Here is a 27,978-nt window from a genome sequence, read left to right on the forward strand (position 1 = left end):
TTGCGAATCCCACCCTGAAATTCCCAACCGCTGGAAAACCCTGGTGTGACTTCAGAACAGAACCTCCTCAGTGCTTTAAAAGGGAGAAATAAATGAACATCTACTCACCAGATCATCCACGAAGCATCTCAGCGCGGCAACCTCCGATGCTCTGGCTGGGTTGGGAAGATCAAAGGTTGGATGAGGTAAAATCTGGGATGTATTCCCAAGGGAAGGAGGGAAAGAGGCGCCTCAGACCTTCAGCATCCCAAAAAACCTGGTGGATTTAAAAGGGTTTTTGCTGCTGAGGAGTAATTTGGTGGTGAGGATGCCTCTCACCTATGGGATGTGTTGCAGCCTGCAGCCTGAGTGCCCGGCCAAATTCCCCTCCCAGGCACCTCCTTGCCCCTTTCCCTGAAAATCTGGGATATTTTGGGAATTACTTGGCAGCTTTTAGCCCTAATTCTGGCCAAAAAAAGAAACTTAAAAGCGTTGCTCCCAAGTAGCAGATGGGGGACTTGCTTTATTTAGGGGTTTGTCATGACATTGATAGCAGCACAGTGTAACTCAAACGCTGCCAGTGCTGCAACCTGGGCTGTTGTTCCTAAAAATGGGATTCCCCCCCCCCCCCCCGAATGGCCACTGGGTTGGACAGGGTGGATGGGAAGGTTTGGAGGCGGTTGCATCAGGCTGCGGGTTAAACTGGTTTGTAACTTGGATAAGGAAAAACTGGTCTTACCTGTCAATTCCCAAGGGAGTCTGGGGTGGGGAGCGACTCACCTTGGGTAACCTTGGCCTTGTTTCGCCTTCTGCAATCCCCGATCCGGCCGCGTTTGCATCCCCAGCCAATGGTATTTGGGGTATCCCTGGGGATGGGGATGCTTGGATGCGCCCACAGCAATGGGAAAAGGGGGTTTGCAGCAAGAGCTCTGCAGGAATCCCGCTGTCCAGGGGAGAGGGTGCGGCGTGGGAATGGGATCCAGGGGCATTTGCATGCCCTGCCCGCAGCCAGGGAGCCAGAAACGGGCTGGTGCATCCCATGGGAGGTGCTGCAATGAATCCAGGTCCCTTTCCAGACTCCTTTTGCACCGCCGAGGTCTTTAAGCGAGTGTTTTGGGTGCTTTGGGAGGGGATTTATCCTCCGGGTGAAGCACACCCCGAGCACTTAGGTGTGAGAGGGGAATTGAAGGTCTGGTTTGCCTCCGGCCAGCGGGATGCTGACGGGAGATGGGGCTCCAGGAGGATTTTGCTGGGCATTGCATGGCTGGGAGATGTGGAGGAAGCAAGGGATGGGCTGAACGGATGAGTGCGTGCTCCCAAGCTTGCATCCACACGCCCTGCAAGGCGGGTTTGTGCATCTCCGAGGGGGTTTTCTTGGGACACCGGTGGGAGAACCAGCCCAGCTGCTCTGCTGCGTCCTTGTGCCATGCACCGAGAGCTCCGGCCCCTTCATGGGCAGCAGCTTTTGGGGCCTCCCTGCAAGGCTTTCCCAAGGAAAAAGCTCTGGAGAAGCTGGGAAACCTCTTGGAGAAGGTGTCCCAAAGCCTTACAGGGGAGGATGCCAGCAGAGGGCATCCCTGGACCGGCTCCATCACCCCAATTACATCGATCTCTATAAATATATATATATATGTATGTATTCACACGGATTGATTACATTTAAGCCACCACCTCCCTCCGTGCACATCACCTGAGTCACACACAGCACCCAGTGCGCTCCAGCGGATATTTAAACACCGAATACTTCAAGTCCCTTGAAAAAGCCTCTGTTCGCACCCATAAAAACAGGTTTATTGGGTTCCTCTGCTAGGTATTGTAAAGCTTTATGGGGAGGGTGTGAACCTAGCGAGGGAGGAGGGGTAATTTACATGGGGTTTGCATTTTAAACCCGGAACCAGCAGCTGGGGCAGGATGGGGGCAGGATGAGGGTCCATCAGCTGGGCTCCATCAGCATCACTGCAAGAGAGGGAGGAGGCTGATGCTTATTTAAGGGCTGAGAACGGGTGTAAGCTGTTTGCTTGCCTAAATCTCCTATGGAGCCGTCTCTGGAGGGGTGAAGGTCTGGGTCCTTGATGCAAAAAGCACCCTTTGGTAGGCAGGGGTAAATCACTGGGGGTGACTCCAGCCCCACAACCTCCATCCCTGGTGTCTTGTGGGTGCATAAAACTGAGTTGATAGACTCCTTTTGGCTAAAAGGAGGTTGCTCTGTGTATAAGCAGGAGGTGCATGAGATTCCTTCCATGCAAGGAGCTGGAAAAGCACCCTTAATCCTTGCAGGGTGCAACGATGCAGCCCTGCAAGTGGGGTTTGATGGGGCTCTTTGCTGGTCCGAGCCCCTTGGCTCGCAGAGGAGATGCTCTGCAGGGTGATGGTTTATATTTAATCTACTTTGATTTAGAATGGGTTTATTCTGGGGGGGTGTTTCAGCTCCCAGCACCCCAGGGTGGCCCAGCCCTGCTGCCACTGGCACCCAGCCCTGCCTGACTCAGTGCTCCCAGGCACCCACACGTCGGCTGTGAGCACCCAAATCCCAACTTGCTCCCAGTTTTGCTGGGCACGGGGTGAGTGTTTGGGGGTTCAGGGTGGTGAATGCACCAGGGTGCACCCTGGTGAGGGGGGTTGCAGGGTGCTGCTGCGGGTGTAGGGCACCCAGGTGGGGGGGGATGCAGTCTAAATCGGTGCATGCATAAACTCACTCCTTTTGCCAATGCAACCATGGTGGCAAACTGAGTAATTGCCAGCCAGCAGTGACTCACTGGAGGGTCAGTCCCTGTATATCTGCATAGATCTGTGGGTACATGGTACCTATGTAGAGCTGTGGGTGCACTGAGACCTTCCTCGGTGCTGTCTGCACCCCATGGATGCATTTCTGCCTGCAAAAGGGGTGGGCACTTTGGGTGCTCTTTGCTCCCTCCTCTTTGGCTGTGCAGAGCTGGTTTTGGGGTGCAATGCCCCCCCTTTGCTCCTTTGGGAGGGCTTGATTCACGATTCAAATGCCACCTGAAAACCTAGAACTGATCGCTTCAATTTCTATCAATCATTGCCACTGAGATGCTTTTCCTGCTACCCAGACCCCAAGAATGGTCTGTGGAGGGCCTCCCCTTTCCAGATATTGGGATAGGGGGGATAAAGCCCTCTCCACCATGATGCTGGGGTGCTGTTCCCTCTGGCAAAGAGGTTTTCCTGGCAGGGCTCAGCCCCTCCATAAGCAGCAATCCCAAAGGAAAAGGTGGGCTTTTCTGGCTACCTGCAAGCCATGCGAAGGGCACCAGGATATAGGGATATATATATATATATATATGTTTATTTATTTGCTTACTTCTGCCTGGCTTGTTTGGCTGGTTCCAAGCCGGAATAAACCTGACAGCTACTGAATGTGTTTGCCAGGGGTGTTTTCCAGCAGGGCTGGGCAACAGCAGCTGGGGTGTGCTGGCCTTGGCAGCAGCAGGAAACTCCTTTCCCAGTGGGGAAAACAGCCCCAAACACCGATGAAATAGGTAAGGTGGGGGCAGTTTGTAGCCGGGATATTGCCTTTAAGTGCATACAAACGGGGGGTCCTTGCGCTGATTTAATATATAGTGTATTTTGGGGTCTTTTCTTAGTGGTGTGGGGGAAATGCAGCTGAATGGGGATGTGGAGGCACCTTCTGGGACTTTGAGCCCTGCAGCTGATGGCTTTGGTGTAAAATATCCCGGGGAAATGCCTCTTTTCCTGGCCATTTTGGAAGCTCCTGCTGCAAAATCCCCCCCCCCTCGGTCCAGGCTGGTTTTGCACTGTTGGCAATGAGAGGGTTAACGGGTTGCTCTGGCGTATAAGGGGTTAAAAGGCAAGGACGGGGCTGAATCCTGCTGGGGGTTATTTATTAGGATAGGGAACACCAGGGGTGTAAATCAGAGCTGGTTGGGAAGGAGGAGAAGGCGGGGGGGGGAGATGCCCAGAATCCCGGCATCCCTCGGTGCAGCCGCTGGACCGCGGCTGCCATCCGGCTGCGAGCCCTCGGCCGCTGGGATCTGGGGGTGCTGGGGTGGGTGCGTGGGTACCGGTTGGGTGTCACCCACCCTGGGCACCCCATTGGAGGGGTCTGTGGGATCCATCCCTATCCAGGGGGGGATTTCTCCTTGTTCTCCCTGACGCTGCCTCCCCGCCGGGGGCCTGCTCGGCCGATGCGGATACAAAGCCGGAGGAGCCGCGGCCTTCCCAGGTCAGCCAAACCCCATCTCCCCTCCCTTGCTTGCCCATAAAGCCCTCTCTCCATATGCATAAACCTCATATCTATAGGGGCTCACATCCTCTTGCAGGAGGAGGAGGTCGCCCTTTGCCTCCCCTCGGCTGCCGGGGCTTCAGGGCTTTGGTTTTCTATAGAAATACCTTAAATCTGTTAAATTGCTGTTAAATACCTAAGCCCAAAGCAGCAGCAATGAGAGAGGAGGTGGTTCCTGCTGCATCACCCTAATTCCACACCCATTCCTGGGCTTTTTCACCCCAAATCTGCAATGGGTGAAAATCTCTCCTGGGTTTTTCCCAGCTGGGATTTGCGGCACCTGCGGGAAAACACGATTTCGGGGGGGGGTTGAGCTTCCTCCTGGATAATTTTGCTGGCAAATCATGGGAATTTCCCCCTTTTTGGTGATTTATTTGGATATTGGTTGCACTGGGGCACGAGGTTGCGTTGCTGGAAGGTTGCAAAGGGGGTGAAGTGCCTGCAATATCATTTCCCATCTGCTTCAAGGGGGTTGTAATGTATTACATGTGGTTTAGGGAGATGGCAGCTTGCAAAGAACAGATTTTGCCCCAAAATACCGCCTAAAAAGGGGCACAAATGCATTTTGAAGGTGAAAAAAACAATATTTGATAGTTCAAGCAGAAGGGGGTTCTGCCAAACAGGGTGAGACATGAAGCATAGTGGGGTCCATGAGCTCAAATCTGGTGGTGCCAATGCCTGGTGCTGGGTTTTGCGTCCCTTTTTAGCCATAAGAAGGTGACCCCTGAGCAGTGGGAGGAGTTAAAATCACTTTTAAAGGGTGCAAAACCTTTTAATTTGGTGCTTTGCAATAAAGCAGACCCCAAAGTGTTAGGAATTGTTTGGGAAGCACTAATAAGGGGGGGGGGGGAACCCCATTTTTTATGCGTTTGTTGTTGTTTCTGTTTAAATTCTTCCCCTTCCAAATTCCTTTCCAGGATAGTTTTGCACTGGGTGAACTTTGCAATTGCTTTGCAAAGCATTAAAGGGCGGAGATTGGGATAAGCATCAAACTGGGGAGGTTTTTGGCACTAAATTAGGCTTTTTCTTGCTTTTGGGGTTTCTTGATAAGAAATCTTTGCGGAATGGGCTCTTTTTTCTTATTTAAGTGCTGTAATTCTGAATTTTTACTGATTTTTCCCCCCTTTTCCCCTGCATTTGCACTCACGGCACGAGCTGGGCAAGGGATAGATTTTTTCCGGTTCATCAGTGATGTTGAAAAGGAAAATCAGGAGGAAAACGGTGGCAGTTTTCCAGGGTTTGGGTCTTTAGTTGGAGTATTTGCCCAGAAGAACCATTTTGAGGTGAAAGAGGGAAACACGGTGTTGAGGAAAAGCTTTTCCTGGAAGATGATGCCTTTTGGTGGGAGTTTTTCAGATATCATCACAAAATTGCCTTGAATCTTGAATTTTCATGGAGTTTTTTAGTGGGAATTCCCTCTTTTGGCTTTTTTTTTTCTGGGTAACCCCCTCTTTTTTTTAGGGAGGAAAAAACCATCTTTTGGCTTATCTTGGGGGGAAAAACCCCATCACTTTGCTCTTGTTTCATTCCCACCACCTGCTGAGCCATCCCTTATCGCTGCCAACCCCAACTGCATCAAAATGCCCAATTGGGGGCAATCTGGGGGATTGAGGATGACTTTTCTTCATTGGAGCCCCCATTCCCGCTGTGCCAACTTCAAATCTCCACAACTGATTCCTTGGAAAACTGGGAAATAAACCACTCAGCCCTTGGAACACAGATAACGCTGCCACACAGACCCACGTGGGCTGGGGAAACAACTTACCTTGGAGCAAATACTTGCTGGCTTATTTAAAATCATTAATGTAAAGGACTGGGATTTAGGGAGAAAACATTCCTGCTTTACCCGGGCTCTCCCTGGCACCCTGTGTGCTGGAAATCATCCAAATAGTATTCCTATGGTCTCTGTTCCTATAGTCTCTGTTCCTATAGTCTCTATTCCTATGGTCTCTATTCCTATGGTCTCTATTCCTATGGTCTCTATTCCTATGGTCTCTATTCCTATAGTCTCTATTCCTATAGTCTCTATTCCTATAGTCTCTATTCCTATAGCCTTCTTTGGCTAAGGTGATGGTAGAAAGTCATCCAGGTGGGGAAATAAGCCTTGAAGCTGCCATTGGGATGTGAGGTCATCGTTTGGAGAAATTATGAGGAATTGGGGGAAACTTTGGGGAGAAAAAAGCTAATTCTTATTTCTATTTCCTGCCCCCCCCCCCCATCTGTTATAAATAACGCCAGGGTTATTTATAAGGAGGGATTAACATGGCGGGGATGCAGACAGAAGCAGGGGGCATTCCCAGGGTAAATCCTGCTGTGTTTCCCTGCTCTGATTTTATGGGGTTTTGAACCTGTTTTGTCTTCTGGGAGCCCCTTTATTAAAGAAAAAGGGGATTTGGTGGGAAGATGCTTTCCTGGGGGATGACTCCTCGGGGCTGGCACCCATCCCTACCAGTTGGGACCTGTCGCTCTGTCCTGGTGGCTAAATATAACCAAACTAAAGCCAAATAGTTGTTGGTCGCTGGGCTCTGCACATGCTCCTGCTTTTCTGCTTTATTTAGACCGGGATCTATTTATTTTCCCTCCCCACCCAGGTTGGGAGGGAGACGGGGCTGAACCAGGGCTCGTGATGCTGCCTCCAGCTTGCTGGCAACAGGGTGAGGACCCAGCAGCTCCTGCTGCCTTGAAATCCGTATTTCCGAGGATGATCTCATATCCCCACATCCTTCTTGGGTTACAATTGCATCCCCACGTCCTTCTCGCATTATTCTGCATCCCTTTTTTGCTATCTCAGCCTGGTTTGGAGCAGCTCGCTGATGTAGGGCACGCCACCAGCTTTCCCCCCACCCTTCCCCATCCCATGGGATGCATTTTACTACTGGGATGTTCCTGCCCCTCCTAGCACTTTTGCTGTGACAAATGATGCCAAATAACCCTTTTCCTCTTAATTTAGCCAGCCCCAGTTAAAGGTCATGGGGGTTGTTTTGGAGACCTGGTGATTCTCCTTGGAAGCAGCCGGGAAAATAACCAGCCCTGGGACAAAATTGGGCTGATGGGAGCTTATGTCAACTGTCAAAATGGGATGCGACCTTCTCCTGCCCTGCTAGTGGGATCAAATCGGGATCGAGCTGCAGGGACCTGGCTGTGCCTCGTCCTCCTCTTCCCCTCTCCGAACGCAGAAGCCATTGTGTTGCTGGAAGGGTGACCAAAACCAGTAAGCAAACTGGTTTCTGGATGAAGCCCGTCAGAATCCCTCTGCTGGGCTTGTTTTACCCATTTATTAATGCTTTTAACTTGCTTTGCTCTTTTTTTTGGAGGCACTGCTGCGGGAATAGCGCCCCTCACAGTGGTGGGTTTATGGCTTGGGTGGCGTCGCATCCATAGGGATAAAACCCGGAGCTTGCGAAAGGGAGGGTGAAGGGAATGGCCTGCTCCCACCCTCATGGGAGGCAGGTTAGGTGACATCTGAGAGCAGCCTTGGCTGCCAGCTGCTTTCTGCTTCGAGGGGCAGGCAACAGCGTTCAAGGAGGAAAAATAAGTGTCCCTGGGTCCTCCTCCCAAACAAATCCCTCTTAATGTGTTTGTGGAGGCAATGGGCTCATTGCAAGGGTGGCTGGAAGAGGATTTGCAGCAGTAACACGGGTCGAGGAGGGGAAGAAGAGGTTTATCTTTAATTTGTTTGGTGTCTGGGCAAGGGTTGGATGAGTTTTAGCTCGATGCTTTGGGGGGTTTGCAGTGGGATGGGGTTGGGGTTGCAGCATCAGCTTGTGCATGTGCAGTGATTGCAAGGGCTTTACCCCTTTTCTAGGGGTAGATGCATTCTACCTCCCTACCTGCTTTAAGGGGTTTCAGTACAGGGGGAATAAATAGATCCTTTTCTTAAGGATCATCCTGGGTCAGTGCATCCCCTCTATCCACTTCCCAGAGGGAATGAGGGTCCAGGCAAGGGAGAAATGGTTGCTGGGGGTCAGGCTCTCTGCAGCAGGGAAGTGGCATCCATCGTGCACCAGTTCCTGCTTCCAGTAGGAACAAGTCAGCAGAGTTTGGTTCTTTGCATCCCCTCTCAGGGTCATTTCTCTCCACTGCATCCTCCCTTGGGCATGGGGGTCCCAGCTCTGTCCTTCCTCTTCCTCTTGGTGACCTTCGTGCCAGGCGTCTCTGGTTACGGGAGCCGATGAGCCATCGATCCCAAGGAGGATTTGTGGCGCTTCCCAGCCTCCAGGACCTTCAAGCTTGATGCTCGGAGCTGGATTTGCCACGCAGGGGATGGATTTGCTGTGTACAGGGTGGATTTGCTGCACACGAGCTGGATTCGCAGTGAAAACTGCGACTTGGGACTGACTCTTCTGCTTCCTTGCAAGGTTTTGCAGCAGCTGGAGCCGGTTCCACCACACTCGCAGTCTCCCCATGTTGACTCCTCTTGCAGGGATGGATTTAGGGGTGTTGATCCTCCCTCACAACCCATTTCTCCTTCTCTCCCACAGGAAAGCCTCAGGGAAGGGCCCAGGTGGAGCATCTGGACCCCCTGCGCTATGGCATCATCTGAGCTGTCCCCTCACCCTGCAGTAGGTACTGTCAACCCATGGGAGCTGGGGTGATTTTGGTGGGGGGACACCCAGGTTTGGGCAGATACAGGGTGCATCACCATGGGGCACCTTCCACATCCCCATTGGAGCCTGCAATCCCCACAGGGGGACAACAAGTGACAAGGTTTCTGCTCACAGGTGACCATCTCGCCCCAGAGACCCCCAGCCCCCTGCCCCACGGGGAGGAGGACCTCGGTGAAGCCTTCGACTTTGAGGATACTGAGGAAGAGGAGGAAGAGGAGGACTCAGCGGCTGATCCCAGCAGTGAAGTTGTCCTGCGGGCACCCCCTCGCAGGCGCCGTGCAACCAGCTCTGGAGGTGGTGAGGAACACAGGCCGGGGGGGTCCTCAATGTCCCCACCACGTCCCCTTCGGATGCCCAGGGTGGCACTGCTGCAAGCCTGGGTGCCAACACCATTTCTCTTCCCTTTCCCTCTCTGCAGATGGGCTGGTGCTGGAGACCCAGGAAGGGTATGTGGGGGTTTTGGGGGAGAAAGATGCAAATTTGGCTGGAAGGAGGGCTTGCAGCATGCATGGGGTTGCAGGAGGAGGGGCAGGACCCCACCAGGGATGGGGGGACCCTCTCCCTGCGCTCCCCGATGCTGATGCATCCTCCTGCCCTGCAGCAAACGACACCGGAAAAGCTGTTTTGGGGTCTTGTGTCATTCCCATGTGGGATGCTTGGATCTACTTAAAAAGCCGCTGTGAGCCTGCAACCCAGGCCCCCCCAAATCCATGAAGAAGGAGGCATGCAGTTGGGGGGGGGGGTGTGTCACAAATACAAGCTTTATCTTGTGCCTGTGAACCCCAATAATAGGGATAGAGGGTTATGGGGGGGGTGATGGCTTGGGTGCACCCCATTTGCACCCTGAGGGGCTCCCTGACCCCTTCCCTGCAGGCTGCCAGTGGGGGTGAGCAATGGGGAGGCTGGTGGAGACCCCCACATTGGTGCCCAGACCTGGAAGAGGAAAAGCGGCCCCGAAGGTGGGTAAAATGCTGGGAAAAGGAGGCTGCCGAGGCCTGGGAGACGTTTCTCCATCCTGGTTTGATCCTTGGGCTCTGACCTGAGTCTCTGGGGTTGGATTTGTCCCCCCAAAGGTGAGCGCTTCGAGTTCCCGGAGGTGGAGGATGATGTGATCTACGATGATGTCCCCTGTGAAAACCTCGATGCTGAGCAGGATGGTAGGGACAGACCTATCCCCCCACCTTGATTCCCCATTTTCCGTGGGTTCCCGTGGGATCACGAGCCCATTTTCCAGCTGGGAAAACCGAGGCATGCTCTGCGAAGGAGACGCACATCCTAAAGGAGGATGCTGAGGGGGATAACAACGGGAAAACCACTGGGGTTTGGGTGGGATGAAGGCAGAAGTGTTACCAGCAGGGCTGCAAGACCCTGAGGATCTGGGGTCCCTGGGGAGAGGGAATTGCCTTCCTGGATGGAAAAGGAGCTGGTGTTTGCTTGCCAGGCCTGGGGACGGAGCACAGCCTGATCTACGAGGAGGTGCAGCGCGGCGAGGGGACGCGCCTGGGGGAGGACTTGGGCTGGAGCTCCAGCGAGTTCGAGAGCTACAGTGAGGATTCAGGCGAGGAAACCAAGCCAGAGGCCGAGCCGGCCAAGCAGCGGGCGTCCTTCCAGCCCAAGGTAACACTTGACTTTATTTACTGTGATTGTTTCCCTTCTATTCCCCTGGGTTTGCTGTATAAAGGCACCGGAACAGCCAGGCTTGATGGTGACGCAGAGGATGCTGCGGTTCCCCGGCTCAGCCGGTCTGAAGCCAGCCTCAAACTTGGGGGGTTCATTTCTTTCTGTTTCTTCTTCCTTCCCTTACTCTTTTTCCCTTTGGTTCCGCATCCTGGCACTGCTGGAGCGTGGCTGCTGCCCTTTCCCTGCGCTTCCTCCTTTCCCTGCTCGAGCGAAGCTGGATTATGGGGAAGATCTGCCTGTACTGTGCTGCTTTGGGATGATTTCTCCTCCTCTTTTTTGTGTTTTGGCTGCTTACCTGGATCTCTTCTCTGCCTCCTCTGCCTTCTCCTCCTGCCTGGTTTGCTTTGGGCTCAGCTTTCTCCAGACCTGAATAGACTAAAGGAGAGATACGCCAGGACTAAGAGGGACATCCTGGCTTTAAGAGTTGGGGGGAGAGACATGCAGGAGCTGAAGCAGAAGTACGATTGGAAGGTACTGTCCCTCCTCTGTCCCTTGTCCCCCAAATCTTCCCAGGGGTGGGAAAACACTCTCATGGAGATTATCCAGGCTGAATTCATCCCGTTTTATCCCCCAGAAGAGAAGACCCTTGAGTTAAACATCACAGAGCTGCCTCTCGTGTCCATCTGTCTTGCAACTGCCCAAACCATTTGCTTTTTGGGTGTTTGTCTTTTTCTTTTAAGGGGCGTTTGGACCAAGCGAGGTTTCCTGTGGGATAGATGGATCTGAGAAGGTTTTTCCCCCTGATAACAGGGTGGAAATCAGGTGGGAAAGGAGATTCCTGAGCCTTTCCCAGCCCCAAACCATCCAGGCTGGTACTTCACGGCCAGTTTGGGGTTGGGAAGGAGACGCTGATGTCAGCTTGGGCTAAACCTGCTCTGATTTGAGGTGTGAAAGTCCAACACTCCCAGCCTTTGCTCTCTCCCACATAAAACCCCAGCCAGGAGAAGGGGATGGATGCACTTGTGCCTCCCTTCCCTCCCTCCTCTTTGCTTTTGCTGCATGCTCATGCTTTGCCCATGCCTGCTTGCTTGCAGTTGTGTCCCTGCAGAGGGAGGAGAGATGCTGGAGCCATCCTCCTTCCTCAGCCACGTGCCTCATCTTCCTCCCCATCGGGCTGCATGGGAAAATGGGGATGATGCTCAGAGGGGATGTTCCCAGGAGGATGATACCACTGTATCAGAACCCAAAATGGGAATGATGCTCGAAAGGGGTGTCCCCAAAGGAATGGTAACAACTGCATACGAACCCAAAATGAGGGATGATGCTCAGTGGGGATGTCCCCAGGAGGATGGTACCACTGTATCTGGACCCAAACTGAGGGATGATGCTCAGAGGGGATGTTCCCAAAGGGATGGTACTGCTGTACCCAAACCTGAAATGGGGGACCATGCTCGGTGGGCATGTCCCCAGGAGGATGGTACCACTGTATCTGGACCCAAAATGAAGAATGATGCTCAGAGGGGATGTTCCCAAAGGGATGCCACTGTACCCATACCTAAAATGGGGTCCTGGTGCTGCCTCAAGCCCTCCTGCTCCCTCTCATCCCCCTAACCTAGATGACCCAGCTGATGAAAGCAGCCAAAAGTGGCACCAAGGATGGTTTGGAGAAGACCAAGATTGCAGTGATGAGGAAGGTGACATTCCTGCACCGGAAAGAAGCGCCAGGTAGGTGGGATAACCCTCCCCTTGCTTTTGAGAGCCAAAAAACTCCCTTTTTGAGGGTATTTTCTTAAAAAAACGCATTACAAATCCTATTGCTCTCATCTTTGCTGACCTGTTCTGGGCATTTTAAGCTCTTACTCGATATCTTTTCACTCTTTGCCATCCCCATGCAAGCTTGGTTGGTTTGTCTCGCTCCAAACACCCTTGTCCTTTCGGGAGCAAGGCAGTGACCCCTCCACGCAGCACCCATGGGTGCCCCCTTTGGACACAGAGCAGGATCTGCCCTGAAACCCTGATTTTTGGGGGTGTTTTCCTAACCCTCCTGCTGTCGTGTAGGGGATGGGGAGCAGAGGAGGAGGGTGGTGGAGGCGGAAAAGCACCGCCGGAGCTCAAGGGTCTCCCTGGAGCATCACAGGGGAGGTAGGATCCTGGTGGGCAGCCTCATGGCTCAGCTGGGGCTGCCCAGGGTATCCAGTGTGTGTGTCCCAGCCTTGCTGCATGGTCCCAGCGTGGCTTAGCTTAAATGCTTTTGGTGTCCCTGGGATGCTGGAGAGCATCTTGCCCCCAGAGTGCTGTAGGGCATGGGAATGCCCTGTGCCCAGGGCATGGAAATGGGGAGAATCAGAATCATAGAATCAATAAGGTTGGAAAAGACCTTTGAGATCAAGTCCAACCTTAAGCCCAGGACCAAGTCTACCACTAAACCGTGTCACTAAGGGCCTCGTCTACATGGCTTAGAATCATAGAATAGAGTTGGAAAGGACCTTGAGATCACCCAGCTCCAACCCCTGCCACGGGCAGGGACCCCTTCCACTAGAGCAGCTTGCTCCAAGCCCCTGTGTCCAACCTGGCCTTGAACACTGCCAGGGATGGGGCAGCCACAGCTTCTCTGGGCACCCTGTGCCAGCGCCTCAGCACCCTCACAGGGAAGAGCTTCTGCCTTATCTCCAACCTGAACCTCCCCTGTTTGTTTGAACCCAACACCCCTTCTCCTATCACTACAGTCCCTCTCCAGCATCCTTGTAGCCCCCTTCAGATGCTGGAAGCCTATGTGAACACCTGCAGGGCCGGTGCCTGCAGCCCTGCCCTGGGCAGCCTGTTCCAATGCCTGAGCACCCTCTGGGGCAGGAATTGTTCCTCAGCTCCATCTAAACCTGCCCTGGTGCAGCTTGAGGCCGTTTCCTCTTGTCCCATCCCTTGTTCCTTGGGAGCAGAGCCCAGCCCCCTGGCAGGTAGCTGCAGGATCTCTGTGGAGCCGAGGGCAGTGATCCTCCCTGCCAAAATTAGGGAAGGAAAAAGGTCACCCGGCACCAGCGCCCTCCCCTCCAGCCCGGTCGTCCCCGTTACCGGCTATTTATAGGCGCCGGGATGGGGCCGGGGCGGCCGGTTGGGGCCATGTGGAAGAAGCGCCCGTCCCTGTACCGCGATGCCGCCCTGGCCCGCTCACCCTCCTCCTCCTCGGCTGCTTCGGCCTCGGGTAAGGGGTCCCCGTGCCGGGCACCAGGCACCCACCTCTCGCCTTCCGTGTTTCCTTCTGCGTGCTGCTCTTGGCTCCTTCCCCCCCCCGTTTTCCTTGCTTGCACCCACCCTTGGAGCGAGGACGAGGGCGCTCTTCCCCCATCCAGGGTGGTCTTTTGGGGACAAGGAGCCTTTTTGTCCCCTCCCTGCAGGGAGCTGGCTCGGTCCCTGCTCGCAGCCTGACTCATGCTGGTGTCCGGTGACAGTGGCCGGCCCTTGGGTAGGGACATGCGATGCTGGGAGGACGCTGGGTCCATCTCCAAACCCGGACGCATCCCCAGCCGAAGCAGCTCATGGGGCTGCAGGCTTTACTTTAGACCCCAAACCAGGCTAAACCGGGGTTTATTGGGTGTGTGGTTGTGGGTGTTTTCCCTGCAGGGGACTCGGAGGAGGAGGACACGGGTTTCCTGGAGGTCACGGTGTCTGACATGAAGCACCCACCACCGGAGCTGGGCCCCATGCCCGAGGGGCTGAGCCCCCAGCAGGTCTGTGTGGGGCGGGTTGGAGCTTTGGGAGGGTAAACCACGGCTTCCCCTTGGTCCCATGATTGAGCAACCAGGGAAAGGGCAAGTCAGCAGAGAGCGATGCTGCTGTGTCAGCACTTCTGCAGCACGCTGTGCCCCTCTTCCATCCTGTTGTTTGGGGCTGGCCGATGGGGGGGGGCACAGCGGCTGAGCCCCACTGTTGTTGTAGGTGGTCCGGAGGCACATCCTGGGCTCCATCGTGCAGAGCGAGCGGAGCTACGTGGACTCCTTGAAACGCATCCTGCAGGTGGGAGACCCCCTTGTTTGGGATGGGGAGCACAGGGGCTCAGGGATGCTGATGCACCGGCATCTCCCACAGGATTACAGGAACCCGCTGATGGAGATGGAGCCGAAGGTGCTGAGTGCTCGGAAGTGCCAGGTGGTGTTTTTCCGCCTGAAGGAGATCCTGCAGTGCCACTCCATGTTCCAGATCGCCCTCGCCTCCCGTGTGGCTGAGTGGGACTCAGCAGAGAAGATCGGGGACCTCTTTGTGGCCTCGGTAGGAGGGAAAGTTGGGGGACCACTGCTAAACCTCCCCCTGGACCGCTTTCAATGATAGCGGGATGGGTTGCAGGGTTTAAGTGATGCAATCACAACGTGGGGTACAACCAGCATCCTCAGCATCATATATATGTGTGTGTATGCATATACATATATATATATATATATATATATATATATATATATGAAGTCATGTAATGGTTTGTGTTGGAAGGGACCTTAAAGCTCCTCCAGCTCCAACCCCTGCCATGGGCAGGGACACCTTCACACTAGAGCAGCTTGCTCCAAGCCCCTGTGTCCAACCTGGCCTTGAACACTGCCAGGGATGGGGCAGCCACAGCTTCTCTGGGCACCCTGTGCCAGTGCCTCAGCACCCTCACAGGGAAGAGCTTCTGCCTAAGAGCTCATCTCAGTCTCCCCTCTGGCAGGTTAAAGCCATTCCCCTTGGCCTGTCCCTACATCCCTTGTCCCAGGCCCCTCTCCAGCTTTCCTGCAGCCCCTTCAGGCACTGGAGCTGCTCTCAGGTCTCCCCTTCAGGAGCCTTCTCTTCTCCAGGCTGCCCCAGCCCAGCTCTCTCAGCCTGGCTCCAGAGCAGAGCTGCTCCAGCCCATCACCTCTGGGCTCACTCCAGAAATAGATGAGAATCCCCTACTTTGCCAACCCCCATTTCTGGGGGAGCCCCACGTTATCACAGCTCTCCTCCCTCTCCCCAGTTCTCCAAGTCGATGGTGCTGGACGTCTACAGTGACTACGTCAACAACTTCACCACTGCCATGTCCCTCATCAAGAAGGCTTGTCTCACCAAACCCGCCTTCCTTGATTTCCTCAAGGTCAGCAGGACCCACACGTGGGTGCACGGTGCTGCTGGTCACCGTTAGGGGTGACAGCTCCTCTCTATTGCCTTTTCCCCCCTGCAGAAGAGGCAGATGGCCAGTGCCGACCGGGTCACGCTCTATGGGCTGATGGTGAAGCCCATCCAGAGGTTCCCTCAGTTCATCCTGCTCCTGCAGGTACAGGTGATGGGTTCCTGCACACATCCTGTTTTGTAGCCTGGGTGCTGTGAGAAAGGGTTTAGCAAGGGATATGCTTTGGGGTTGGCAGCTTGGTTGTGTCTTTGGGGACCATCCCAAGGATCATCTCCCACGCTTTGATTTTGGAGGTGCTGAAGGTGCCTCCAGTCATCGCGTCCTCAACAGGACTGATTTTCCTGGGGTGGCTTTTGTCCCCCATCCTTTCCCTGCTCCAGGACATGCTGAAGAACACCCCCAAGGGCCACGCAGACCGCTTGTCCCTCCAGCTGGCCCTCACCGAGCTGGAGACGTTGGCAGAGAAGCTCAATGAGCAGAAGCGCTTGGCCGACCAAGTTGCCGAAATCCAACAGCTCAGCAAGAGCATCAGCGACCGCAGCAGCCTCAACAAGGTGGGTCCTTCAGCCTCGCCTCCTCCTCCTCCTGCTGGGTGGATTTTGGAGCTGGTGGTTGAGTTTTGCTGCTTCCACCTTCCTCTCCGTGTCGGGGGCTTCGGGAAGCCGGGACCCCTGTTTTCTCCAGCAGGGCGTTGAGCTCAAGCAAATCTTGAGGTTGGCGCAGGGAAATTCCTCTCCACGGAAAAGCAAGGACCAGCTGCTTGGTTTTGCAACCATTGGTGGAATAGAAGTCCCCTAAATTAAGCTATTGCGACACATCCTGAGGCTGGGGACTGCCCTGGTGGCAAAAACCACAGCAGGGCACCCGTGGAGCTCATCCTGGCACCGGGATTTAGGGTTGGGGATTGAAAGGAGACTCAAGAGGGGCTGCAAAAAGGGCTACGTTGGTCTTTCATGGCTCTGCTCTCTTGGTGGTTGGACATCCAGGGTGCAAAGGAGTTTGGCATCTTGTGGCTTCAGAGCATGTTGCACACCCGTCCCTGTGGAGCTTAGGGATGTGCATGCTCCTGGTTGGAGGAAAACCCTTGCAATAGGGGAAAGGCAACCCAAATGTGGGGCAGGAGCCTCACAAGAGCCCCCGGGCTGACCCTCCATCCCCTCTGCAGCTCCTGAGCTCGGGGCAGCGGCAGCTCCTGCTCTGTGAGACGCTGACGGAGACGGTGTATGGGGACCGCGGGCAGCTCATCAAGTCCAAGGAGAGGAAGGTTTTCCTGCTCAACGACATGCTGGTCTGCGCCAACATCAACTTCAAGTACGTGCTGGTGGCCCCAGACCCCCAGAATCACTTTGCAAAGCCACCAACATGGGTTTTGCTAGTGCTACCCAAAGGACTTGTAAACCCACTTCACCTTACAAGCACAGCATCGACCAGGTTGGAAAAGACCTTTAAGATCATCAGGTCCAACCATTACCCAAGGGACCACCAAGACCATCACTAAACCATGTCAGACCTTGTTTTGGGGGGGGAACTCACTTGGTTTGGGGGTTGTTTGCCCCCCATTTTTGGCATACCTCCACACAAAGCCTCCATCCCCTGGTGCTGTGGGGTCCTGGAGCTGGTGTGGGGTTTGGGAGCCTGCTGGGACCTCAGGGCTTGGTGGAGGTTGATGCTGCAAAGGGGGAAACCTTTGAGTTCCCCATAATACCTCTTTATTAATCATTTTTTCCCTCTTCCAGGCCGGTGAACCGAGGGTAGGTGCTGAGCGTGGTCTGCTGTGGTTGCGTGCCCCATGTCTGGGGGTTCAGGCATGGTGTGGGGTTGCAAATGGGGCTTGGCTTGCACAGTGCATTTTGTGAGGGCTTTCAGGACGAGTCATGGTGTCTGTTGGTTTACTTACATGTATCTTTGCATCCTCCCTTGGCAGAGGGCAACTGGAAATCAGCAGCCTGATGCCCCTGGGTCCCAAATACGTGGTGAAGTGGAGCACGGCCCTCCCGCAGGTGCAGGTGGTGGAGGTGGGACAGGAGAGTGGTGCCTATGACAAGGACAACATTGTCATCCACAACGCTGGTGCCAAGAAGCACGCTCCAGCCGGGCAGGCTTCCCACAGTGAGCACCCATCCTTTGAGCTGGTGTTGGGCTGGTTTCCATGGGGTGGGATGGAGCATCCATCACGGACCTCATTTCTCTGTTTTTCCACCCAAGATAAAGTCTACCTGGGGCCACCACGGCTCTTCCAGGAGCTGCAGGACCTGCAGAAGGACCTGGCGGTGGTGGAGCAGATCACCCTTCTCATCAGCACCTTGCATGGCACCTACCAGGTATCTACAATGCCAAAACATGGTGGAACTTGTGGATTGGGTAGAACGGAGCTTGGATGCTTTGCAGTAACCATGTGGTTCCTCAGAGATCGCTGGACACTTCATCCTCCTGAGCCCCATGGAAGGTTGGGGATGATTCAGGCTTGTTTTGAAGGCACTTCCATCGTTTATGGCTTTTCCCTTAGAACCTGAACATGACGGTGGCCCAAGACTGGTGCTTGGCCCTGCAGAGGATGATGAAGGTGAAGGAGGAGGAGATCCATTCCGCCAACAAGTGCCGTCTCCGTCTCCTGCTGCCTGGGAAGCCGGACAAGTGAGTTTGTGGATCATAGGTGGGCTCTTCCCACCCCGAGGAGGAGGCTGAAGATCAACCTGGTGATGCTTTCCCTATGCAGATCTGGCCGCCCCATCAGTGTCATGGTGGTCTTCATCACTCCAAACCCCTTAAGCAAGATCTCCTGGGTGAACCGCCTGCACTTGGCCAAGATAGGACTACGTGAGTAGCTCTATGGGCATCACCCTTGCTTTGGAAAGCCAAATTTGGGAGCTGGGGGGAGCTTTGCATCCCTTCAAGCCTCCAGATGCAAAATGGGGTGGGGGGAAGAATCAGAGCAAGGTGATGGAGAGCATTTTGGGGTTTGCACACTGGAAATCACGGGGATTGGTTCATTCTGGCTCAAAATACTTCGCGTTTTGCTGCTGTTGGGTGGCATCTCCAGGTTGGCATCACAGTGATGGATTTCTGTTGGCTCTCATGCCAATGGTGTCAGGGTGACCTGTTTTCCATGAAATAGGATGAACTTGTGGCTGCCCCATCCCTGGCAGTGTTCAAGGCCAGGTTGGACACAGGGGCTTGGAGCAAGCTGCTCTAGTGGAAGGGGTCCCTGCCCGTGGCAGGGGTTGGAGCTGGATGAGCTTTAGGGTCCCTTCTGACCAGTCTATGCTTCTATGAATAAGCAAGGGAGGAGCCATCCCTCCTGCAGCTTCCCTATCCCTATTCCTATTTAACTCCACCAGCCACTGCAGCAAAAAAAAAGAGAGATAAGTTTAATGGGAGACCAAAATAAATCCTTTGAAATCCTATTTGAGTGCTCGGGTGCCTCCGGCCTGGAATGATTTTTGATTCTCTTGGTTTAAACAGTTTATGTGTTGTTTGGCTTTTTGTTTTCTTCTTTAATCTGGGATGCCTCAGGGATAATCCTGTAGCCGTGAGTTAGAAATGAAAACACATTAAAGCCTAATGTGAAGAAACACATCAGTGTGATTTCCCCCCCCCCCCCCCCCTTTGCATATACATTATCTGGGTTTTGGGGGCTTTTTCTGCTGCTGCTCAAGGTGGTTGCTTGGCTGTGTGCTGCTGTAGGGTTCAGTTGTTGATGGAAAGGGGTGAGATGTACCCCAGGTCCACAGATGATGGGGATTTGGGGCTTGGAGATGAGAGCCTTGCACATAGAATTCCTCATTTTGGGGTCCTACCAGGGAGGGAAGGGATGCTGGGGGGTGTCTTGGCCATCCTTGATGTCCTTTGCTTGCCGCAGGGGAGGAGAACCAGCCGGGCTGGCTCTGTCCTGATGAAGACAAGAAGAGCAAAGCTCCTTTCTGGTGCCCTATCCTGTCCTGCCACATGCCTGCCTTCTCCAAGGCCCTCGACCTCCAGGTAGGAGCGATGGCCAACCTCTTCTCCACCCTCTCCAGTACCTCCTTTCCCTTTTACATCCAGCGTTTTGGGACATAAAGGCAGAAATCCCATGATGGATGGGCCGGATGGGGTGGCCATGCTGGTTGCAAAGGCAGAAGTTGGCGTGATCCACCCTGGAAAACTGGAAATGCTGTGGCTGGATCCCAGATTTTGAGGCACACACTGATACCTTGCATGTGTTGGGGTAATTTGGGGGTGCTACAGCCCCCTGTATCCTGGTCTCTCCTGCAGCTCAGCGCTGCGGTGCACAACCCTGTTCAGTCCTCACTGCTGGGCTTCTCCGCCGTCAGCACCTCGCTGCCACAGGGCTACCTCTGGGTAAGCAAAACCACCCCAAAATGGGCCAAAACCCACTCGGTTTGGGTCACTCTAGTTGCAGACTCTCTGCAGCACTGGTGGCTGGTGCTAACCTCCCTTCCCCGCTCCACGCAGGTTGGAGGGGGGCAGGAAGGCGCAGGGGGGCAAGTGGAGATCTTCTCCCTCAACCGTGCTGTGCCGCGCACGGTGAAGTCCTTCCCGGTGGCATCACCGGTGCTGTGCATGGAGTACATCCCTGAGCTGGGCGAGGGGGACCCATCGGGAACCCAGGAACCCCGACTGAGCACCGAACAGCCCCCTGGATCCCCGCATCCCACCGTGTGCTTGGGGTTACAGGATGGCAGGTGAGCCCGCGTCTTGGGTGCCATCACCAGCACCGAACCTTGAGGGCCAGCATATGATCTCCTGCATCTTCCCCTGTTCCCTCCCCAGCATCGCAGTCTATGGCAGCGTGGACACGGGGACACCGTGCTTGTTGACCTGTAAAAGCCCAGGACTGCAACCCGTCCTCTGCTTGAGACACAGCCCTGAGTACCTGTTTGCGGGGTTGCAGGATGGGACCGTGGCTGCGTACCCCAGGAGCAATGGTGAGGACACCTCTGAGTGTGCTTTTGGAGCAGGCTTCTTGGTGGGACACCCAAAAAACAGGGAACGGGAGGTTCTTCATGCTAGTGAGAGATGCTGGCTGCTAAATAGTGCTAAATCTTAGGTTTTAATGTATTTTCCCCTCTGTTTCATTTCTCCTCGCAGCCCATGCTAAATAATAGCCCAGGTATTTTGCATTGCCATGATAAATGCAAGAGGGGCTTGTTTTTGGGGGAGAACATGGAAAACAGTCGTGGTGTAAGGGCTTGATGTGGCAGCAAAGGGTTTGCTTGTAGGGTGGCTGCACGAGGGGGCTGCAGGCTGAGTCTAACAATGGGATGAACAAGGTCTCACAGCTTTTGGCTTTAAACCCCCACCTTTTTAGTGCTATAAACTGAGCCCCTCCAAACCCCATGCATACAAAAGCCCTCTCCTTTATTAGCTTCACATTGGGTTTGTTTTCCCCGGCTCCAGCTCAGGCCGAGGCTTGCAGCTTGCAGGGGCTCCTGGGCTGTTAAGTACCTTTGCTTCATCACTAGAGGGTAGGAAAGAGCCTCAAATCTTGTGTTGCACCGGCCTGATTTTGGACAAAACCCCTCATTTGAGCTGCGAGGACCTGCAGCGAGCAGCACCCAAGTCAACGCGAAGCCAGTAAAGCCACTTAAACTGCATTTTGGGGTGCTGCTCATCCCCTTTCCCACCAATTAAAGCGGCTTTCATTTAATCTGGGTTGCGTAAATGCACATTGAAGGCAGCAAGCGGCTGGCAGGGCTGCGGGGTGGAGGTTTTAATCTTATCCCCATCTTTTTGGAAGGCAAAAGCTTTCCCAAAATAGCTGGTTTTGACGATGGGAATTGGGATGTGCTGAAAGGCGGCTCGGTTGCAACCCCCTGCGGATGGAAGCAGAGGTCTGAGCGCCCCAAAAGGGCCCTTTTATCCCTCAGATCTTACGGTTTTAGAGAAAGAAAAACTGTATTGGAGCTAAGAAAATGAGAGCAATTATCTATTGAAGCTGCTCAGCCACTGGTGGTGGTGAATTCATCCGCATCCAGGTTGGATGCGGTTCACAGGGACACTCCAGATCGGTCCCGGATGAATCGGCTCTGGAGAGTCACTTCAAGAGCAACTAAATTTAAAGGGGAAAAAGGGATTTTTTGGCTTTTCCTGCAAAGAACATGCCCAAGTGTTGCAGGTGGCCAGTTGTTTGCTGCTAAAAAGCTGTTTGCATGGGGGCAAAGGAGTTTTGGGGGGGTTGAAGCTTTGGCTGCGAACTCCCCTCATCCTTTTGGTTGTGGCATTGGGATGCTCGGAGGCATCCTGGGTGACACTGGGGACATTGAGGGTGGTTTCACCTGCATCCGAAGATGCTTTTTCCCTTTTGCTGATCATTTTATGCCCCTCATCTCTGCTGCAGGGGGGCTGTGGGACCCGGCGGAGCAGCCCACCCGCCTGGCTGTGGGTACCGGCCCCGTGCGAGCTCTCCTGACGCTGGATGAGACCCTCTGGGCCAGCTGTGCCAATCAGGTCACTGTCCTCGATGCCACCAGCCTCCGTGCCCAGGTAGGGAGCATCAGCAGGACCCCTGTGCCACATCCATGTGGGGTGGCTTTGGGGGGGGAGTCACACTGGGTTAATGCACGTGCATGGGCACATCCCTGCCTGTGTGATGCCCAAACCAACCCTTCTGGGCTGGTTTTCGTCACTTTTGGGTCCCTTCCCTCCCACGCTGGGTCATAGGAGGAGGATGCCGAGACGTCTCCCGCAGCTGCATAATCAGGGAACGCTGAATAGTTGCTTTTTGCTTTAAAAAAAAAAACACCCTCTTTCTCCACCTTTAATTTTCACATTTAGTGCCCAAATTTAGTTTGCATGTATTAGCTGTCGTAAATCCAGCCTAACGGCGGTGCCGGGGATGAATAATGCATCGAGGGCTGGCTTTGTTTCCAGTCTCTGGCTTTATTTATGACAGGTGGGAATTTCTGCAGAATGAAAGTGATGGGGGGAGGCAAAACTAGGGAAGGGGGAAGGAGTAAATAGTGTTTGATGGAGAGCTGGGGAATAGGGTCTTGGGTCTGCCTGGATGGGATTGGTGACTTGGGAATAAGCCGTCAGGGGGTAAAACCCATGTGGGGTGGGGAACAAGGAGGAATAGAGACTTTAAGGTATGTTAAAGGTGTCTATTCACCCCTGTTTTGGGCAGGATTTGGTGGGGAGAGGGATGCTGTATGCTGGGTCCAGGGGATCAATGCCAGCTCCTGGTTTTGCTGCTGCTTTTAAATCCTGAAGCAAAACCACGTCTCAAAGCCATAGGAGAGAGGAAGGTGAAGTTGCTCCATGCAGGTTTCTCCCCGAGTGGTTCAATTCTTTGATGCCAACATGAGTTTTTACAATGGGCAATCCCTCAATCCTGCCCAGGCTGCAGCAGGGGGGATTTTTGATGTGGAAAAGGTGGTTTTCCTGCAGGCTGTATCCTGTATCTGACAGGGAGATGCTCAGGCAGGGAGCTTGGGAAGCAGACGGATCAGTCTGTGATCCCCACATAGCTCTTGTGGAAGGGCTGAGCCTTTGATCGCTGACTTTTGGGGTTCGAATCATAGAATGGTTTGGGTTGGAAGGGACCTTCAAAGCTCATCCAGTCCAAAGAGCAGTGACATCTTCATCTAGATCAGGCTGCCCAGAACCACATCCAGGCTGGCCTGGAATGTCTCCAGGTATGATGGAAGCAGGAAGGTCCCGTCGCATCTTGGGATGGGTTTTACAAGTACATTTAGTCTGGCAAATGAATCTTTTAAAGAAGAAACCAGCCCTGGAGGGGTGGGAATGACTGTGTCCTTATCCCAGAACCACCCAAGAAGGGTTTGGGGATGAGCTGCTTTCAGTGTCCTTGGCCAAAACCAGAGCTGGCGAGGTGGGATGGGACCTCAAAGTCACTCTGGACCCCTCCCCATGCAGCTTTGTAGCCCTAAAGCTGGAGACAGCCCCAACCAGCAGCAATTTTAGGGAACAACCCTTTGATTTCCTATTTGCCATTCCCCATTGGCAGCAAACCTTCGAGGCCCATCCGGACACAGAGGCCAGTGTCACACACATGATCAAGGCAGGCAGCGGGGTCTGGATGGCCTTTTCCTCGGGCTCCTCCATCCGCCTCTTCCACACCGAGACACTGGAGCATCTGCAGGAGATCAACATCGCCACCAGGACCACCTTTGTCCTCCCAGGTGAGCTCCCCTTTCCCTCTGGCTCTTAACTGCAACGAATGGGCATATTGGGGCATCACCCCATAGGCATGTTGCTTTGCTTTCTGGCTGTGCTGAATTGCAGAGGAACTGTGCAAGGAATTGACCTGGTTAATGGTGTAAAGCTTGGACCAGTCCCTCACTGACTGCAGAGGGAACTGGTGGCATCTTTGCACCCATGTGTACATCCATGCATCCTGTCTGCACCCGTGCTCCTATGCTTCTTATCCATGCGTCCCACCCTTGCACATGTGAGTGCATCCCATCATTGCATTTGTGCACCCCATGCTTGCGTTTGTGTGTGCATCCATGCATCCCATCTTGCATCCTTGTGCCCCATCTTTTGCACTTGGGGGCATCCTTGCATGAATCTTCATACCCTATCTTTGCACCCATCTTCATCCCCATATGTGCATCCATGCGTCCCATCTTTTCACCCTTGCCTGCATCTATGCACCTCAGCTTTAGACTATGTGTGCATCCTTGTATGTAGCCTTGCTCCATCTTCATCCCCGTGCATGCATCCTTGCACCCCATCTTTGCTTCTCTGTGTGCACCTTATCCTTGCGCATGTGTGTGCATCCATGCACCCTTTGCACCCTTCATGCACCCACACACCCCATCTTTAGACCGCGTGTGCATCCTTGCATGTAGCCTTGTCCCATCTGCATCCCTATGTGCGCATCCTTGCACCCCATCCTAGCATTCATACATGCATCCTTGCACCACATCCTTCCATTCATACATGCATCTTTGCACCCATACATGCATCCCTGCACAAACCCCACTGCCATTGCCCTAAGCACCCCTATTTCCTCTAACTCACCATCCAGCACCATCTCCCAGCTGCGTTCACCCATGCTGCTTTCACCCCTGCCGGGCTCACAAGCTTGTCTCCCTCCTTGTTCCAGCTCCATAATTGTGTAATTAGTCAGGAGCACGATACTCCTGTACAGTCACTTTTCCTCTTGCTTTTTAGGGCCTGTTAAAATATTTATCACTTCCTTTTCTTGCTGGGCAAGTGCGCGCAGCTATTAATGCGCTTTTGAACTTGCTCTCCCTCATCCTTTTTAACTCGACAGGTCATTAATAAAGTCCTCCCAGAGCAACCAGAGTTGCATCTCCACAGATGGATTGCTCTGACGAGGCTGACGCCGTGCAGCCTTAAGTCCTGGCAATAAAATATTCATTTGCCGTTAGAAATCTTGCTTTATTATTTTCCTCCTCTTCTTTTGATTTATTTATACCTGGAACGCTCTCCTTGGTGTGAAGACCTTCACCCAAAGGCACTGCTTGGTTTTAGGGGGCTCTGGAGTATGTTCTCCATGAAGAACCCATTGGTGATGGGTTATGTGGGAAGATGCTGCTGTAAAGACATCCCTCATCCTCCTTTTTATCCCCACAGGTCACAAACATGTCCGTGTCACCAGTCTCCTCATCTGCCAGGGTTCGCTTTGGGTCGGCACTGACCAGGGCATCATTGTGCTGCTGCCCGTGCCTCGCTTGGAGGGCATCCCCAAAATCACTGGTGAGCACCCAAACAACCCACCCGACATGGATTCAACCTGATTTAAGGGCTTGTTTTTAGCAACCTCCCTCTTCTCGTTGGCAGGAAAAGGCATGGTGTCCCTCAACGGGCACGGTGGCCCCGTGGAGTTCTTAGCGGTGGCATTGAGCACGTTGGCACCTGATGTGCTGAAGGGTGACCAAGAGGAGGAAGAGGAGGGCGAGGAAGAGAAACCCCCGGAACTGGATGGACCCCCTCCTCGGGAAATGAGGAAAAAAGGGATTTTATTACAGTATCGCCTCCGGTCCACGTCCCACCTCCCGGGGCAGCTGCTGTCCGTGCGGGAAGCGCCGGTCGGCGGCTCGCCGGCACACACCGAGGAGGATGGCTCCATCTATGAGATGGCCGATGACCCCGATGTGTGGGTGCGGAGCAGACCCTGTGCCCGTGACACCCCCCGCAAGGAGATCTCCTCCGTGGCCATCATCTCGGGGGGCCGGGGTTACCGTAACTTCAACGCCGAATCGCCGCGCCGGGGCAGCGATGCCGACAGCACCCTGCTCATCTGGCAGGTCCCATTGATGCTATAGCACCCCAGGACCGGCCCCCTCCACCTGGCACCTACCTCAAAAAGCCACCCAAAAGCTGCCGGGGGTGGTCCTGCCCTGGGGGCATCACCCTGGATGTTTTTTAAAGAGGAAAACTGAAAAAGGGGCTTTTTTTCCCCCAAAAATCCAGCTCTGGAAGGGGAGTTTTTAACGGCGGGAACGGTGACCTCCCTGCAGGCTTTGGAGGTGCCGGTTCTTCAGCCGAAGGCGTCTGTGTGTCTGCGTGTGAATATCTCTCTATATAAATATATATATAAATATGATGTATATTATTACCTGTATAAAGACAGAATCTGTATATATTGGGGCACCTGGAGATGCAGAAATAGTGGTGGGAGCACTCAGTGGGTGCTGGTTGCGCCAAAATGGGGGCTGTTGCTGAAATAGGCATTTTTTGACTGTGAATTTGAGGAGATTTGTTAGAAATCCCCTGCTTTTGGGAGCTGAGTACAAGTGGCTTCCAGAGGAAAGGAAATGTTGGGAGCGTGGAAATAAACCCTATAGGAATCAGTGTGTTTCTTTGCAGTGCTTTTGGTGCAAGTGTTTTCTTACTCTTGTTTCAGCGACAGCATCACAAGGGCTTGTTGAGATGTTCACATTTGAGGATGTGCAGATCATTGGAGCTAAGTAGCAATAGGAAATCCCCGAATGCCTTTTTTTCCCTGCAGAAATGATGTGGGATAGAGGGGAAAAGGGGGAGAAGGATGTACCCCATCGCCTCCATCCCTGGTACCCAGACTTCGCTCCATCCATAGTGGAGAAACCCAGGGCCAGGGAGGTGGAAACTTGTCTGAGGACTAAATCAATTTATAATGCCATCCTCTAACTGGCTTCAATTTGATTTTCATTTGTAGCATTACAATTATCAGATTGATATTCCTGACTGCTCAACCTTGAAATGGGACCGCGTGGCTCCCGCTGCCAGGGAGCTGAGATTATCCGCCTCGCACCGATCTCAGTCGTTTTCTAATTAGCCATCAAATGTGCTTTGCTGGGGTTTTCTTTCTTTGCCCTTAAAGTCTTTTCTGATTAAGTTTTTCCCCCATCTCAGCTGCATGAACCAGCACAAATTGGGTGGTGAAGGCTCTGGACCAGCCGTGGTTGCAGCCGAAGGACCGTGAATACCCTCGTCAGCATCCGTGATGCCCATGGGAAGGGTGGCAAGGAGCTGGTGGCTTTTCCCATCTGTTTTTCTCTTTTACTTTGCAATTTTGGTACCTTTGGGGTCGGTGTGTGGGAAAGCAGCTGGTTCTCAAGGGATATCAACCCGTGGCATGGTTAGGAGGGAGTTTTCATGCTCTGTGATTGCAATTGCAGAGTTAAATACATACATACTTATTGCAGTGCTGTATGTAATGCAAACCATGGAGTTTGCACTTGATTTAGCAGGGGGACATTGTAAAAAACAAGTTAATATCCTTCAGTTAATGAGGGTGCTTCTTGTGCTGTCTGCCAGTGGTGGGTATTGTCCCAGAAGTCCAGGGGCATCACCAAAGCCAATGGCTTTTGTTGCTGCCACCGTAATGAGCCACGTTATTAACCCAAATGTGGTCCTATGCCAATCTCACCCCACTGGGGGACAGCCTCAGGCAGGGTCACCACCTTCTCCTATGCACGGGAGGCAAACCTTCTGGTTTAACCACAGATGGCATTTAATTCATTAAATATATATCTTTATTATAAATATATCTTTATATCTATTTCTATGCTGGCATCCTTTAGAAGATGCTTTTTTTTGCAAGCCTTGAGCCCTCTCCCCTCATTCAAGCTGTGTGTCCTGCCCCAGTGCTCACCTTCCCAATCTGCTGCTTCTTATTATTCCATTTTTCTTCATTATTCCCCCTTTTTCTTCTCGATATTCTCTGTATCGATCCCTTTCCCAGCCTCATCATCCCACCCGGATGCTAACGTGCCAGGGCAGCTGGTGAGCTTGTTGCAGGTGGTTGTTTGCAAACACCCAGCAAATGCTGTTAAGCAGAAGCCTTCCTTTAATGACTGTGCAGGCAGAGGAAGATAAAACCCCAGGACACTGGTTTAGAAAAGAGAGTTCTTTGCTTTATTCTCTGATAGATGCTGCCTGGGGTGGGGGTGTCTGCGGGGCTTGAG

The 27,978-nt window shown here is 53.5% G+C and overlaps 1 protein-coding gene across 4 annotated transcripts; it reads left to right on the plus strand.

The window, feature by feature from the left end:
- Nucleotides 1-3,366: 3,366 nt before the first annotated feature.
- On the plus strand, nt 3,367-26,382 carry ARHGEF10L (Rho guanine nucleotide exchange factor 10 like). Of its 4 annotated transcripts, none has more exons than XM_057416248.1 (28): nt 3,367-3,476; nt 8,722-8,806; nt 8,962-9,144; nt 9,266-9,293; nt 9,721-9,806; nt 9,921-10,004; nt 10,289-10,464; nt 10,882-10,998; nt 12,084-12,192; nt 14,086-14,192; nt 14,401-14,478; nt 14,551-14,730; nt 15,446-15,562; nt 15,650-15,742; nt 15,979-16,152; nt 16,764-16,909; nt 17,523-17,707; nt 17,804-17,919; nt 18,105-18,232; nt 18,315-18,415; nt 19,458-19,576; nt 19,850-19,936; nt 20,051-20,280; nt 20,369-20,523; nt 21,936-22,081; nt 23,565-23,739; nt 25,163-25,285; nt 25,370-26,382. In XM_057416248.1, the coding sequence occupies exons 2-28, from the start codon at nt 8,770-8,772 to the stop codon at nt 25,852-25,854; spliced, it is 3,765 nt and encodes a 1,254-aa protein (XP_057272231.1). In that variant the 5' UTR covers nt 3,367-3,476; nt 8,722-8,769; the 3' UTR covers nt 25,855-26,382. The 4 variants fall into 4 exon arrangements, with proteins under 4 accessions (XP_057272231.1, XP_057272230.1, XP_057272232.1 ...); XM_057416247.1 differs by lacking the exon at nt 3,367-3,476 and adding an exon at nt 3,939-4,180; XM_057416249.1 differs by lacking the exons at nt 3,367-3,476; nt 10,882-10,998 and adding an exon at nt 3,940-4,180.
- Nucleotides 26,383-27,978: the final 1,596 nt, after the last annotated feature.

The sequence above is a fragment of the Pezoporus wallicus genome, unplaced genomic scaffold (assembly GCF_028554395.1).
Source record: "Pezoporus wallicus isolate ANWC-B61680 ecotype Strahan unplaced genomic scaffold, APGP_CSIRO_Pwel_v1 contig_14547, whole genome shotgun sequence".
Classification (NCBI taxonomy): Eukaryota; Metazoa; Chordata; class Aves; order Psittaciformes; family Psittacidae; genus Pezoporus; species Pezoporus wallicus.

Coding starts and splice junctions, on each gene's coding strand:
- ARHGEF10L (XM_057416248.1), top strand. CDS start 8,770: ATGGCATCATCTGAGCTGTCCCCTCACCCTGCAGTAG. Junction 10,005..10,288: donor CCTCGATGCTGAGCAGGATG/GTAGGGACAGAC, acceptor TTTGCTTGCCAG/GCCTGGGGACGGAGCACAGC. Junction 22,082..23,564: donor CCACCAGCCTCCGTGCCCAG/GTAGGGAGCATC, acceptor CCCCATTGGCAG/CAAACCTTCGAGGCCCATCC.